This window comes from Poecilia reticulata, linkage group LG14 (assembly GCF_000633615.1).
Source record: "Poecilia reticulata strain Guanapo linkage group LG14, Guppy_female_1.0+MT, whole genome shotgun sequence".
In the NCBI taxonomy this organism is placed as follows: Eukaryota; Metazoa; Chordata; class Actinopteri; order Cyprinodontiformes; family Poeciliidae; genus Poecilia; species Poecilia reticulata.
The window spans coordinates 6,080,862-6,094,194 of record NC_024344.1 but is presented as its reverse complement, the minus strand read 5'-3'; the positions used below and the strand labels follow the sequence as shown (position 1 = coordinate 6,094,194).

Genomic DNA, 13,333 nt, shown 5'->3' with positions numbered 1-13,333 from the left:
AGATAAACCAATGGATGGACAAACACATGGATGGGTAGGCAGTCTGAACACTCTGATTCCAGACCTGGAAAATTCAAATGTCATAATTTCTCTAGAACCCTACAATGCTGCCCGCCTCTTTTCTGTGTTTTGTTTCCATTTTGAATAAGTCGGCTCTGTAATCGACCTCGCACAGTTCGCCCTCCGAGTTCCCTGGTCAGCACTGCTGAAATGATGACTGTGTTGCAACTTCCTGCCTCTGGGCTACAATGACCTAATGAAGTATGTGTTCCACTACTGTGAGACAAAGAGAGGAAAGGTGTAGCATCCTAGACCCTGCACTCTAAGAAAAAACTGAACATTTTCTGTTGCAAAACATCTTCACTGGAAACATTGGAAACAATTCTTTTATTTTTATTTTCACCAACATAACAATATTTTATCACAGATATATTAAACCTAGGTTAATCATGTCTGTTTTATCTGACGCTGTAAAGACATCTGGCTGCATACCCTTTTCAAAAACAAGCAAAGTCAAGTCGGAGGGAAACATCACCTGTATAAAATATCTCTGATAGAGCACAGGTAAGAAAAACAGGAAAACCTGCCTCAGGTTGCTATTAGGCAGTCTTGGCCAGTTGTATTAAGACAGGCAGAAATCGAGCCACTGGAATATCTGGAGGGCAAGTTGTCAGTCACCTCGGCCCCCATTTTATGTTAGTAAGGCCCTGAAATTGTCTTTTGAGCGCCTGCCTGTTCGACCACTCCGAGTCCAGGTAGCTATCATCGTCTGCTTCGTCCAGTTTCTGGAAGTGTTATAAGAACAAAGTTAGGTTGTACATACAGAATGGTTCCATGGAGCATGAAGGTTCATTTTACCCAACCTCACCTTAAGTTCTTCCTGTCTTTTGTAGCAATGCAGCATCATCTGTTTATGCTGTTCATCAGTGACCAAGGGCTCTCTCGCTGGCGCCCCCTGTCCTTTCTAAAGCGAATAAATAACCGGTTAAGTAGAAAGGCACTTTGAGAAAAACTAATATAAATATTACCCATGACAAATTACAGATTCTCACCTTTTGTAGTTTGACCACAAGCTTTGTCTTCTCATTTCTTCCGATGTAATCCTGAAGTTTTTTCCCTCTCTGCATCTCTTTACCAGCCCACCAAAGCTGGCATGCTTCTTCTGTGATCACCTGCAGAGATGCCTAAGGAACGACAGATGGAGAGGTCAGATGGAAAAGGATGGAGGGTCCAAAAAAAAAAAAAAAAAAGCAGGTTGAAACTGGATGTGGTAGATGACTCCTAAAGCTAGCTCTCAAACTGCTACATTCGATTACAAGGAACACACTTCTAAAAAACGAAATGTGTCTCAAGTGCGTAACCTGGGATTCTACTAAATCTTCATGTCAAAATTTAAAAATGTCTAGTTTTCAGCATTTCTTTCACAATTTGAAAATATGAAATGCAAAAGTTTACTCTGAATATTCAGCAGATGATGAATACACGAACAAACGATGGTTACAACATGTATCCTAAGAATTTCCTAGAGAGTCTAAGAAGACTGATTGGAGGCTCCTTCTATCAAAGCACCAAACATTGATTAAAACACTATCAGCAGGCTAACCTGTGTCCCTGACAGATCTTCCTGATCATCAAACTCCATTCTTATCGGGTCATGAGGAGGCAGCCCCATAGGGTACACAATCATCACGGCACCCCTTAGTTGATCCAGCGCTTCCTTTACCATTTCCATTGTGACACAAACATTAGCTTGAGCCTGTTTCTGCAAAATCAGAGCAACAGAGGTGATTGCTTGGCCAACGATGACAAAAGCAAGGAGGTAAAAACGCAGTTTTTGCAGTAAAACTCACTTTAGAGATGAGTGCTTTTGCCTCCTCAACTGTCCTCATCAACACTTTCTTCATTTTATCATTTGGGGCTGGTATGCAGAATAAAAAAATAGATACATCAGCAAACAGAAAGAATTGCAAAACTACTTTTTACCTCAACTTACGAATATTTAAAACGTCAGTCCACTTTTAGTTGTAGGATATAGCAATTTCAAGTGGAGTAAATTACAAGTGGCTTAATATCAAGCCATTTGACGTGTCAGTACCAAGCAAAATGGTTTCCCATGTCTAAAAGGACAACTTTGTTTACTTGAGAACAGCAAACTTGTTTGTTTTCTTCTTTACAAAAGGTTCCACCAAAGAGATAAGTTCTCACCATGTCCATTCCTCCTCCCGATCTCATCCTTCCTAAATATCTCCCCTCCACTTGGAATGCATTGTTCTTCCCATTCATCCTTCAGTTTCAGCTCCACAATTTGCTCATCTGTCAGTCCCTGCATGTTGGGTGGGAGTGTGACGCCATGATCGGCAAGCTCTGGGATCTCTGACAAAACACAGCAAAGAATAAAAAAAAAAGTATGTTGATACCATATAGAAAGATCACAAATTTAATTGCATCCTGACAAATTCTACATAATATTTAGAGCAATGTCCCAAAGAGTGTGGTGCTTTCAGACAAAAGGAAACATAAAATATGATTTGGAAGCCTTTTCTAAAAATGGACATCTCAAGTGTGGTGAGAATATATTTTAAACACTTCTTCCACCTGAGGTGTACATCTCTGTACTTTCATGATGCTGTTTGATCACTAATGTCCTCAAACAAACCTTTGCAGAACAGCTGGATTTATACCGAAATAGATTATGCAACCAAATTGATCGTACTGGATTTTATTTACGAGTTAAGTAACAGTCCTGAATAAGAACGCATGCCACACTTTTCAGTTTTTCCATTTGTAAAACATGTCGGTGACCATCAAACAATTCAATTTGTGTTGATACGTTACGTAAAATCCAAAGCAACTGTAAGACTGCTTTAACAGTTCACAGTAGCAGGGATGAGTAGGATGTGGATCTTTAACTGAAAGCACAGGCAGCAATGGAGTCAGAGGTTTACCTGAACATATCCTATCCACCTTGAGCCTGCCGTTGTAAATAGCAGTAACCTGCTGGATCACCGATTCCAGAGGAGAGTCCGTTGTGGTGTTGAACAGAAACTGGCTCTCATCTCCGCGCTTCACATGCAGCTGCACCATCCTTTACCAGATCTCCTCCTAACAGAGACGGTTATAGACGAAAGAAGAAAAAGGTTACTGCTAGTGCCGATGCCAAAAACCAAGGCGTCTTCAGGTCAACAGAGTAACCATGGTAACAGAGAAGCGCGGATGCTTCCAGAACAGCACGAGTAACCTCAGCTAGCTAGTTGATGTAGCTGTTAGCCACGGGCGGCGCTTGGTGTTTAACAATGACAATTATACACAGCTTTGGATCCTAGTGAAGCTTACCTGGCAAGTAAAATGACAAGTAGGTCTTCTTTGCAGCTGAGTGTGAACTTATAATTTGTTTTTAACTGCTGTTACCATTTCCGATTGTGGAGTTACTTCTTCTAATGGAGTTCTGGACTGCGGCTTCTAGAATATTGTCACTTACTGCCCTCTAACGGTAAGGAACATTATTATTCTAAAGCAGTTCTTCCAGATGAATTTAGTATGACTTCGACTGACTTTGTCCTTTTTTTTGTAGGATTTTAACATCTCTTACGCTACCAATCTTTAAAAAAAAAAAAAAAAAATACCGTCAAGCCAATTTAAGGGAACATTGATAACCAGAAAGGTTGTAGAGAATTATTGAAGTGAAAGATAGAATACATTTTTTTACAGAAAAACTGAAGTGTGCCATTTACTTGTATTCAGTTCTATTTATGTCAATAACTTGAAATAAATTACATTACAAATATTCTCCCTCAAAAAAAACCTAATTGATAGAGTCCACGTAAGAATAAATTACTCTCAGTCTCAGTGTAAATACAGCTTTCTTCTGAAGGCTTCATACGATTGTCATTATTCCAAACTTTCAACATCTCATGGGATTCTGCTCCATCATCTAAAAACAAAAAGTATACACTATGCCACAAATGCAAAAAGACCAAACTGAATGACTTGGCACCTTGGGAACAGTTAAAAATTAAATATCGCCAAGGGCGGCACAAATTCCAGATGGGAGAACCTATGAGGTAGACTTTGAACTGTTGTTTACAAGCCATGCAGGGTACATTGTAAATATATAGAAGGTGCTACATGCAAACTTTTTGTGGGATGCAAAATTAATATTGCACATCACCCTCACACCATGTTTGTTTTTTTTATGGATCATGTGGTCAGCTACCAGTGGCAAAATTACAAAAGGATAACACACACAGGCAAAAACTAAAAATATGCAAGACTACCATTACTTTCATGCATGTGGTGGCAAGGGAGAGTTAATATTCCTGCTCTATGCTGAGAATAGGGACATCATTTTATGAGCTTTATGAGCCACAATGCACTTGAAGCCCTATGTTCTTCTTCCATAAATAGGCAGACTAAACAGCCAAAGGCACAACGGCAACAAAGGCATAGAGTATGAAAAAGAGATAAAAAAAAAAAAAAACATTTCCACAGCACATGGGTGGCTAAAACAAGCTTTGTTTATGTTTCTAAGTCTGTCTGTACAAATGTCTATGCCCAGAGGTGTATCCCATAATTAGTTTTTGTGATTGAGAAACATTGGCCACATTAGCTGTGTCAGCCAACATTAAAGCGGAGAAACATTAACTTGATATCTGTGACAGTCATTTTAATTAAAAGCATTGTGTGTCTTTCATTTTGAAACACTGCCAAAGACTTAGTTTTAGCTGGTTTTCTCATACACCATTTCCAGATCACAGAGTTTGCAGGAATGTCTGTCACCTCATTTCCTAGAAATGATGAAATGTTTTTTTTTCAAAATCTACAGTAATATGATAGCACATTAGTAAGTGATGGCTTGAAATTGATTTACAGGTAGAGCTGTGAATTAATAACGTTCAGCCCCCTCGCCCCCAAAAACAAAATAAAACAAAAACATGTCAATGTACATTTATTTTAGCACACATACAACACAAACTGTTTCATACATTAATGTGCCATCTGCTTTGCACGTAAACTATGGAACAATGGATATTAACATGAATTACAGCTTCATGTACTCACTTTAATACATACAGAATATGTTTGTTTCACAACACGGACTCTTATTTACTATGGATTATAGCCATAAAAAGGGAAATTGACCTCACAAAGGGAGTAATTTGTTACCTAAAAGAAATCTTGAATCTGAACCGTGACATGATGTAAAGTACTGGCTAGTGATCGACTGTTGATACAGTATCTACTGCACACATTGAGATAACAACAGATATATTTCAGAGATGGCGTGTAAGCAATTGGTGCCTGATACTCTTGCTTACACAGATTTTAAATACAGAGAATGAGATTTACTTTGCGTATTTACATGTGACAAAAGCATAGAAGCAAAACCCAACAGACATGATCTTCAGTTTAAATTTTTTCTCTCAAAAATTCTTCTTAGACATGTATCTATTTATTTAATTTCTATGTGAAAAGGGGGACATGTTATATGTCTAGACAATATTTGGTGTGTCATGTTAAGATGACACACATTACTGATTCTTCAGCACCCATTTCTTCTCGTCATTGCCTGGCAAACAAGTATTTAATGAGTGAATCAGGAAGTACAAGACAAAATACTGAAACACACCTAAAAATGAATTAAAATTCTGTAAAACTATAAAACAAACAACCTCTCAACAACTGGAAGCAGTCATATTCAGACATTAAATGTGGAATATATTAAATACTTTGTGCAACTTGTAACTAGAGATGCAACAAAAAATGGGCCGATGATCAGAACCCAAAATTTTTCAGCTGAATGGAAACAAAAAAAACACAGATGGGCAAAGAGTATTTTTTCCACTTCAGTAAATGCAAAATACACAGGAGACAGGAGGTGGCACTGACAACACTCTTAGGTGTGCATACTGTTGCTAAGTGAAGAAGACTCCCAGATAGCCAGTTTTAGAATAAGTGAGGTGTTTAAAATAAAGTCAAAGGAAACAGAGATACAAGAAGCTGTTAAAAAGGAAACCTTTTTTGCAATGTCAACAAAAGTCTATAGAGAACAAGACTTTTGAGAATTAACAGGAAGGCTTGGCAGAGTACAGTGATGTTTATCTCTCTTGAGCTTTTCACTTTTGTCTGTTATAAATTATGCTGAATTCAGAAATGCTTGCATCTGCTTAGAAATTTCAGAGTTAAGGTACGGACTCACATTCTCTAGGAAACATGGACCAATATAGGATGCTATGGATGACCTAAAATTTTTCCTCCGAAATCATTTTATAGCAACTGCTGTCTCACACAAACAATGTGAGAGTCCCATTGCTACTAATTATAATAATTAATGACTGCTTACAGCCGGATAACTAAAATATATTCCATTTGAGCCACGGTCATCTGGAAATGTTCTCATCTGACCAAGAGAAAGTCCTATGTGAGAGTTTTTATTTGATTAAAAAAAAGTCCCTTACTTTAATTTACATTATTGCCTTTAATCAGCAACTGACAGGTTAAAGGAAAGATACAGTCGCAGGCATAGGTGAGTGAATATTGGCTTTAAGCTTCGAGTCTGTAACAAAATATGATGGTTCCCACTCTTCAATCTTTATACAAGCTCACATCCAACACAAACAAACCAAAAAAAAAAAAAAACACAACAGACGATATGCACCTCAAACACAGCACATCACTTCTCACCACGGTAACAATAATTATTTAGAGTAGCTGGTACTAGAAATGATAATTAATGACTCAAAGTAAACAAAAAAGTGCTGTCTGGTTATAACCCTTGCAGATCCAGAGAATGTTGTCATTGTACTTTAAATACAAGTACACACACTACCACGCAACATTGTTATAGTTTCTAATAGTATAGATTGATACCTTGGATAAAAGAAAAAAAAAAAAAAAAGAAGGAATCAAACTGAAATGCTCTCTTGTGTTAGAACCTGCAGGACCGGGAGAGTGCATTCAGCATCTCAGTGCATATTCGTATCATCAAGCAAAACCTCTGGCTTGATCCTTGCAAACACACTCACACATCCAGCATGTTCTTTTTAAAATCATACGTACATTTATACAAGATTTTGCGATGTAGAAGTTTGGATGCTGAACTAAACAAGACTTTTTGCAATGTATATAGTCTTAAAGATAAGGAATGCCAACGGAAAACTAAATAAGAAATTTTCAAGAGAATGTTGTGATATTATAGAATATCAGTCCTGCAGCAGTCCGGTAAAACTGACACAATGGCTTGTGCTCTTGCTTTTCCCCCACACCGTAGAGTCAACAAATTCAGTGCAAATAAAATTACATTCACAAATTAAAGCGACTAAATGTGAAGCTGTCAGTTCCAGGAAACAAAAACAAGGACCCAGAACCCTGCAGTGCTCATCCTGCAACCAGATGACAAAGAGACAGAGAGCGACCAGCTGTTGCTCTGAGAGCTCAGATTAGTCAAAATGGTGGTTGGGAACCGCAGAGTCATCTGCAAAGCCACACATATTTATATGAAACATCAGCGCAGCCACACAGGTATGCTTTGATATTGCACAGGTGTGTAAACGTATGACGTAAACGTATATAGATATACTTTATAGGACAACATAACAGGCACGTGTTCGCTGCTGTTAGTTAAAACATACATAGCAAGTAAGAGTAAATCAAATGTTAAAGGGGCAGTATTATGTGTTTTTCAGGCACAAAGTGCCATTTTAGAGCACAATGAAGTAAGTATGCTACATTCAGTTATAAAAATGCTGTATTTATCAAACATAACTTGACTTAACAATTTAATGTCTTGGAATTGGGTCTCTGTCTCTTTAGGAAGAAACACTCCACCTTCATCACAACAACTCAATTAAGTCTTTAACAACCTTTTTTTTCTTTTTAACCAGTGTTTCACTGAGAAACATCTCATATAATAAGCCAGCACATGCACCGATCCGCCAGGTGTTTGCTAATTGCTGCTGCCGCTAGTCAGAAGGAGCTGAGTGGCAAAGGTGTGGGAGATGGGTGCATTGTGAAGTGGAGGCTGGGCTTGAAGACTGCGTGGAAAAGACAACGCTGAGTGAGAGCAAGCGTGATGGACAGTTGAATGGTTGCCATGGGAGATTAATGGATTTCTCAAACATGCTTGAAAGGATCAAAGCAACAAGCCAGATATGTCTTTGATGAGAAAATAGCATTATAACATGATATAAAGCTCAAAAAAGTCAATTTTACATAATACTGTCTCTTTAATATCAGAGAAGCTTAAAAGTTAAAACACGCAGCTGGGCTCAAACATTTCTCATGATACTGCTTTGAGATATAAACTCTTTCCTGTAATTGAAGGGTTTGGTCTATAATTCTTAAATATTGTCTCTTCTTTTTACATAAACACATTTACTCATTTATCATAGATCTATACATATATGGATAAACCCCTTACATCTGAGGGGTGACATTACGTTTTTTTTTTTTTTTTTTTTTTTTTTTTACTGCTGACTACCTAGGAAAAAAGCCATTGTTGGTGGGACCCTGTGGGGGGTTCAGGTTACCGGTTACAGTTCTGTTTGGGACGTGAGTGGATAACCACTCAGGCTCGGAGTCAAACACAGAGCGGGTTGACTGAGTTTGACTCTGGGGCACAAGGGAACTTGACGAGAACACGGGGTTCTGTTGTGTTTTGGTTGTTGTGGAAAACTTCGAATCATCATCAAAAGTGACCCACTGCTTCTGTTGGTTCCCTCTTGAGGGAAGTGGCGGCAGGCTCTGAGGCGCGAGAGCGGGAGGGAGGGAAGAGGGCGGCACCAGCGGAAAAGTGAGGGCAGGAGATGGATCAAGAGGAAGCAGAGAAGCTCGAGTAGGAGTGGGGCTGGATAACGGACCGAACAAAGACATGGTCCCACTGTGCTGGGAGGACGGTGCGGCTGCAAGGGTGGGGATGAGTGGCTGAGAAAGAGCAGACGGGGTCCTCTGAAAGTCAGCCATTTGGGTTGGATGCTGGAGGCTGAAGTCTGGGGTGAGGGAACGACGCGGCAGCGGCTGCTGGACCAGGGGGCCTGTGAAGGGATTGGTGCTGCTGGGTCGGGCAGGGAGCGGCTCAGACTGGAAAAGGTTCGGGGAAGCACGCAGGATCTCCTGGGAGCGGCTGCGAGACGGGGTTGGGGGAGGCGGGAGCAGCAGGGTGGCTGACGGTGACGGGGTGGAGAATGAGGATGAGGAGGATGAGCTCAGGGATTGAAGGTCTGACAAAGCGGACGGCTGGAAGGACATGGACGAGGGGAGAGTGGAGGAGGAATATACAGATGGAGGAACAGAGGGCGGAGGGTGCAGAGAGGAGCCTCTGTTTAGGGACTGGGTGGTGTGCCAGGATGATGATGAAGAGGAGAACATGTTGGATGTAAGAGAGTCAAAGGGATCAGGCTTCCATTGTGCTTCTCTTTGGAATCCATTTAGTCCGTTGGTCTAAACAAGGGCAGAGCAGAGAAAATCTTTTTTAGGTGCAAAAACAGATCATGTTAAAAATATATAAAAACATGTCAACATCACTGAGGTGTTTACATACAAACTTATAATTTAATGAACCATACAGTGGTCTGCAGAAGAACTTTTTCACATTTTGTGTCCGATTGAAACCACACTTCCATTTATTTTATTGGGATTTTATGTGACAGGTGCAATTGTGAAGTGGAATAAAAGGATGTTTTAACCAGTAAAAGTTGGGAAAGAGAGACCACCTGATGAAATCCAGTGCAACAAACTATATACAATTTAGTCCACCTTAGTGAAGAAACAGCATCGTCCCTTAAGTAAGTTATTAGAAAGCATTCACTGAACAGGTCAGGTATAAAACCTCTCAAAGCAAAGTTGGGTCAGAAAACCATATCCCAAGATTTTAAGGGCGCAAACAGCATTGTTCAATTTATCATCCAGAATATAAAGATGACAACACAATAGCGAGTTACAAAGAACTTAGACAAGCAGCTAAGAGGTCAGTGGTAACTCTAACGCAGAGATCCGCAGTCTGAGGCAGAGGTTTACCTTTCGGGAGGATGTTGACACTAAACATACAGGCAGAGCTGCCATGTAGACCAGAGCTATGCATGTCTACATTGTGTTGACCTACTGCTCAAAATATCAACTTGCCACTTGTAAGGTAACAAAATGAGAAGAAAGTTAAATGGTTGTGAATTCTTTTGCACATCACTGTATGTTGGTGACAAAAACTTAAAGATACCCCTTTGAATGTTATTAAACAATTTTTTTTTTATAAATTAGATTTTGTTTAACGGAACAAATTGATTTGTCAAGTTTTATAAATGTCTACATCTGTTTTTCTTATATGTTATAAAGCGTACCATTCCCTTACAGGGTACCTTTAATATGAACAGACTAAAAATTAATAAGCAATACATGTATCACCATTAACATTCAGTCTCTGAATTTAACACATATGAATGGATTCTGAACAAATCAACATGCTAAAACAATTTATGCAGTCATTACACATGTGCCCACTCTATCCTTCAACAGCAGAGTGAGACCATATGAAGGACCAAATGAGGGGAAACAACTACCTTTATTCTATATAAAAAAAAAAAAAGAGAGTAAAAGCAAATTTTATGAGCCTAACATAAACGTCAATAAGCCCTGGCAGTTGGCTGACGCATTTAGACTACAAAGAATAAATAAATCAATTGCAACGGAAGACAAAAGGAATTACTGCATGTAACGTATGAGGAGTGATAACAGAGCAGAGGACTATCGTGTTTTGGAGGATGAGACAAAAAGGTGGTTTGATATAAAGTACCTTTCACCCTGATGACTTCTCCAGCTTGTGAGAAAGAGACAAATGCATCAGAGACAAAAGCAGGAAGAAAGACACACAACTAAGCTCAACTGAAGCGAGTAAAAGAAGCAGATTTCAATACATCAATCAATAATCTTAGTTATAAATCTATAGAACAGATTAGTAACATAATTGTAACTGTTCAGGTTCTGAAGCTAACTCAATCTAGCACCAACCTGTGCAGCTGGGGAAGAGTCAGCCTTGGCAGCATCAGGTGGCAAAGCATGAGAAGATCGGGAGCGTGGTGGAGGTTTAGGAGAGGATAGGCCCTGCTGAAGGCCAGGAGACGCTGCGGGTGGGGCTGCAGCAGGTGGAGTAGATGCAGCAGGCGGCGCTGCTTGTTGTGGTTGCAGAGGAGCAGGAAGTGAGGGCTGCATCGGTGGTGGCAGCTGCGACTGAGCAGACTGGGGAGCTGGCTGAGGCTGCATGGGTGACTGAGTCTGGGCTTTTGTTGTGGGCGGGGGTCCAGATGGTGGGGGACCTGAGTGAAGAAGTAAAACAGAGACAAAGCTCAAAATATCCACATTGTAAAGGTCGAACAGACATACTGAATGGGGAATTGTGGATTTCCTCTTCCTGAAATAATCTGCTGCAGCTTTAAAGCTTCAGCTACTTTTATAAAATAAAGTTGTTTACATATTTGTTAAAACTGTAACTGCGTTGTGACAGTTTAAAATGAGAGATAATCTGTAAAAAAAATATATATATATATCTATTGTATTTTCCGGACTATAGAGTGCACCTCACTATAATCCGCACCCACAAAGTAAAAAAAAACAAAAAAAAAAACTGGAACGTACATATATAAAAAAGTAGCAGCTTATAGTCCGAAAAATACATATATTTAAGCTCCATCTGCTGCCATCTCATTGTGGTTCTACAGTCATCTGCAGAAATTCAAAGCTCAGTCAGAAACGACCAATCAGAGGCAGAAGGAGGGTCTTGGTGCTGTCAATCATCCTTAGCATCAATGCTAAAGTACAATACAATGTACTCATTAGCAAGTGGAGAGCCACAAGCATGTTGAATACATGGACTTACTAAATTCAGAATGTTAAAATTAGTGTATAAACTAAAATCAGCCAAAATGCTAATGTTAGCCTAAATGCTGCCAGTAGCATGTGGGGTATAACTAGCATGTTGTCTTACATTGACTTCCTCCATTCAGTGTGCAATAAATAAACAAAATAGCTAAAAAGCTTATTTTAGGGAAAAGGCTACTGCTAATTTGGCCCGTAGCTACATTAGCAATGTTTGTGTTAATACAAAAATGTAAAAATCACATGTTTACTTTATGGAACTTGGTTACCAGAAAACGGGCTCATCTCTTAGCAACAGATTAACAACAAATATTGTTATTGTTCAAAAAAGATTTCATCTGCTCTTTTCAAATACTACTAATCTTATACTACATAACAAGAGTTGTGCAGTTGGTGAATTTTTCCAGAAAAGTGAAAATAATTTTGTTTTTTCTGTCGTTGGTGGTGAATATATTAAAAAACAGAGATTCAACACAGATTCATGGCAGTTCATTACCAGAAAAAAAACACTAATTTTGAACACCAAATTAATAAGTAATATTATTGTTTATAAAACATAAGTTCTTTTGAAAGAAACGTAGTATTTCAAAAAGAGCAGAAGACATCTTATGTTTTTGAACAATAACAATATTTGTTGTTAATCTGTTGCTAAGAGATGAGCATGTTTTCTGGTAACCACGGAGTAAATGTGCAGTGTGCGAATTTTTCAGGACAGTGAATGTGTTTTTTTTGTCATTGGTGGTAAATTTATTACAAAAGGGACTTTAAACACTAAAGTAAAAATCCGATTTATACTTCGTGACAGTTCGTTATGAGAAAAATGTACAACTCTTAGCACCAAATTAATAATAAGTAATATTGCTTATGACCCATCCCATAAACTCCTTTTAAAATACTGCCCATCTGTTTAGACACAAGAAGTAATTTTGCAAAAGTAAAAGTCAGATGTTTACTTCGTGGCACTTGGTTACCAGAAAATGCACTCATCTCTTAGCAGCAGATTAACAACAGTTATTGTTATTGTTCAAAAAACTAAAGGTTTCTTCTGCTCTTTTGAAATACTACTTATTTTTCACTACTTACTACTTAACAAGAATTGTGCAGTTGGTGAATTTGGCAGAAAAGTGAATTTTTTTTTTTGTCATTTGTGGTAAATATATTATAAAACATTTATACTTGACATCTAATGCAAAAGTAAAAGTCTGATTTATACTTCGTGGCATCTCTTAACACCAAATTAATAAGTAATATTATTGTTCATAAAACATAAGCTCTTTTGAAATACTCCCCATCTGCTTAGACATGAAAAATTTACAGTTGGTACATTTTGCAAAAGTAAAAATCAGATGTTTACTCCGTGGCACTTGGTTACCAGAAAACAAACTCATCTCTTAGCAACAGATTAACAACAAATATTGTTATTGTTCAAAAAGCATTTATTCTGCTGTTTTGAAATACTACTTATATTATATTA

The 13,333-nt window shown here is 38.5% G+C and overlaps 2 protein-coding genes across 7 annotated transcripts in view; both read right to left on the bottom strand.

Annotated features, from left to right (window-relative positions):
• Window positions 1-368: 368 nt before the first annotated feature.
• cfap298 (cilia and flagella associated protein 298) lies at window positions 369-3,442 on the bottom strand. The gene is made up of 8 exons (XM_008427251.2): window positions 3,334-3,442; window positions 2,946-3,102; window positions 2,206-2,373; window positions 1,851-1,918; window positions 1,604-1,762; window positions 1,053-1,184; window positions 869-964; window positions 369-785 (listed from the first exon to the last, which is right to left on the bottom strand). Exons 2-8 carry the CDS (start codon window positions 3,082-3,084, stop codon window positions 675-677), a joined length of 873 nt encoding a protein of 290 aa, XP_008425473.1. The 5' UTR covers window positions 3,085-3,102; window positions 3,334-3,442; the 3' UTR covers window positions 369-674.
• Window positions 3,443-4,928: 1,486 nt separating this feature from the next.
• synj1 (synaptojanin 1) overlaps window positions 4,929-13,333 on the bottom strand; it is a 34,652-nt gene continuing 26,247 nt past the window's right edge. For 5 of the 6 annotated variants that reach the window (XM_017308602.1, XM_008427244.1, XM_008427247.1 and 2 more), the window contains 2 exons: window positions 10,996-11,300; window positions 4,929-9,435 (listed from right to left, as the gene is read on the bottom strand). In XM_017308602.1, the coding sequence (XP_017164091.1) occupies window positions 8,473-9,435; window positions 10,996-11,300 (1,268 nt within the window). In that variant the 3' untranslated portion in view covers window positions 4,929-8,472. Of the gene's footprint in view, window positions 9,436-10,780; window positions 10,805-10,995; window positions 11,301-13,333 lie in introns of all 6 variants that reach the window. The other variant, XM_017308603.1, reaches the window with a different exon arrangement.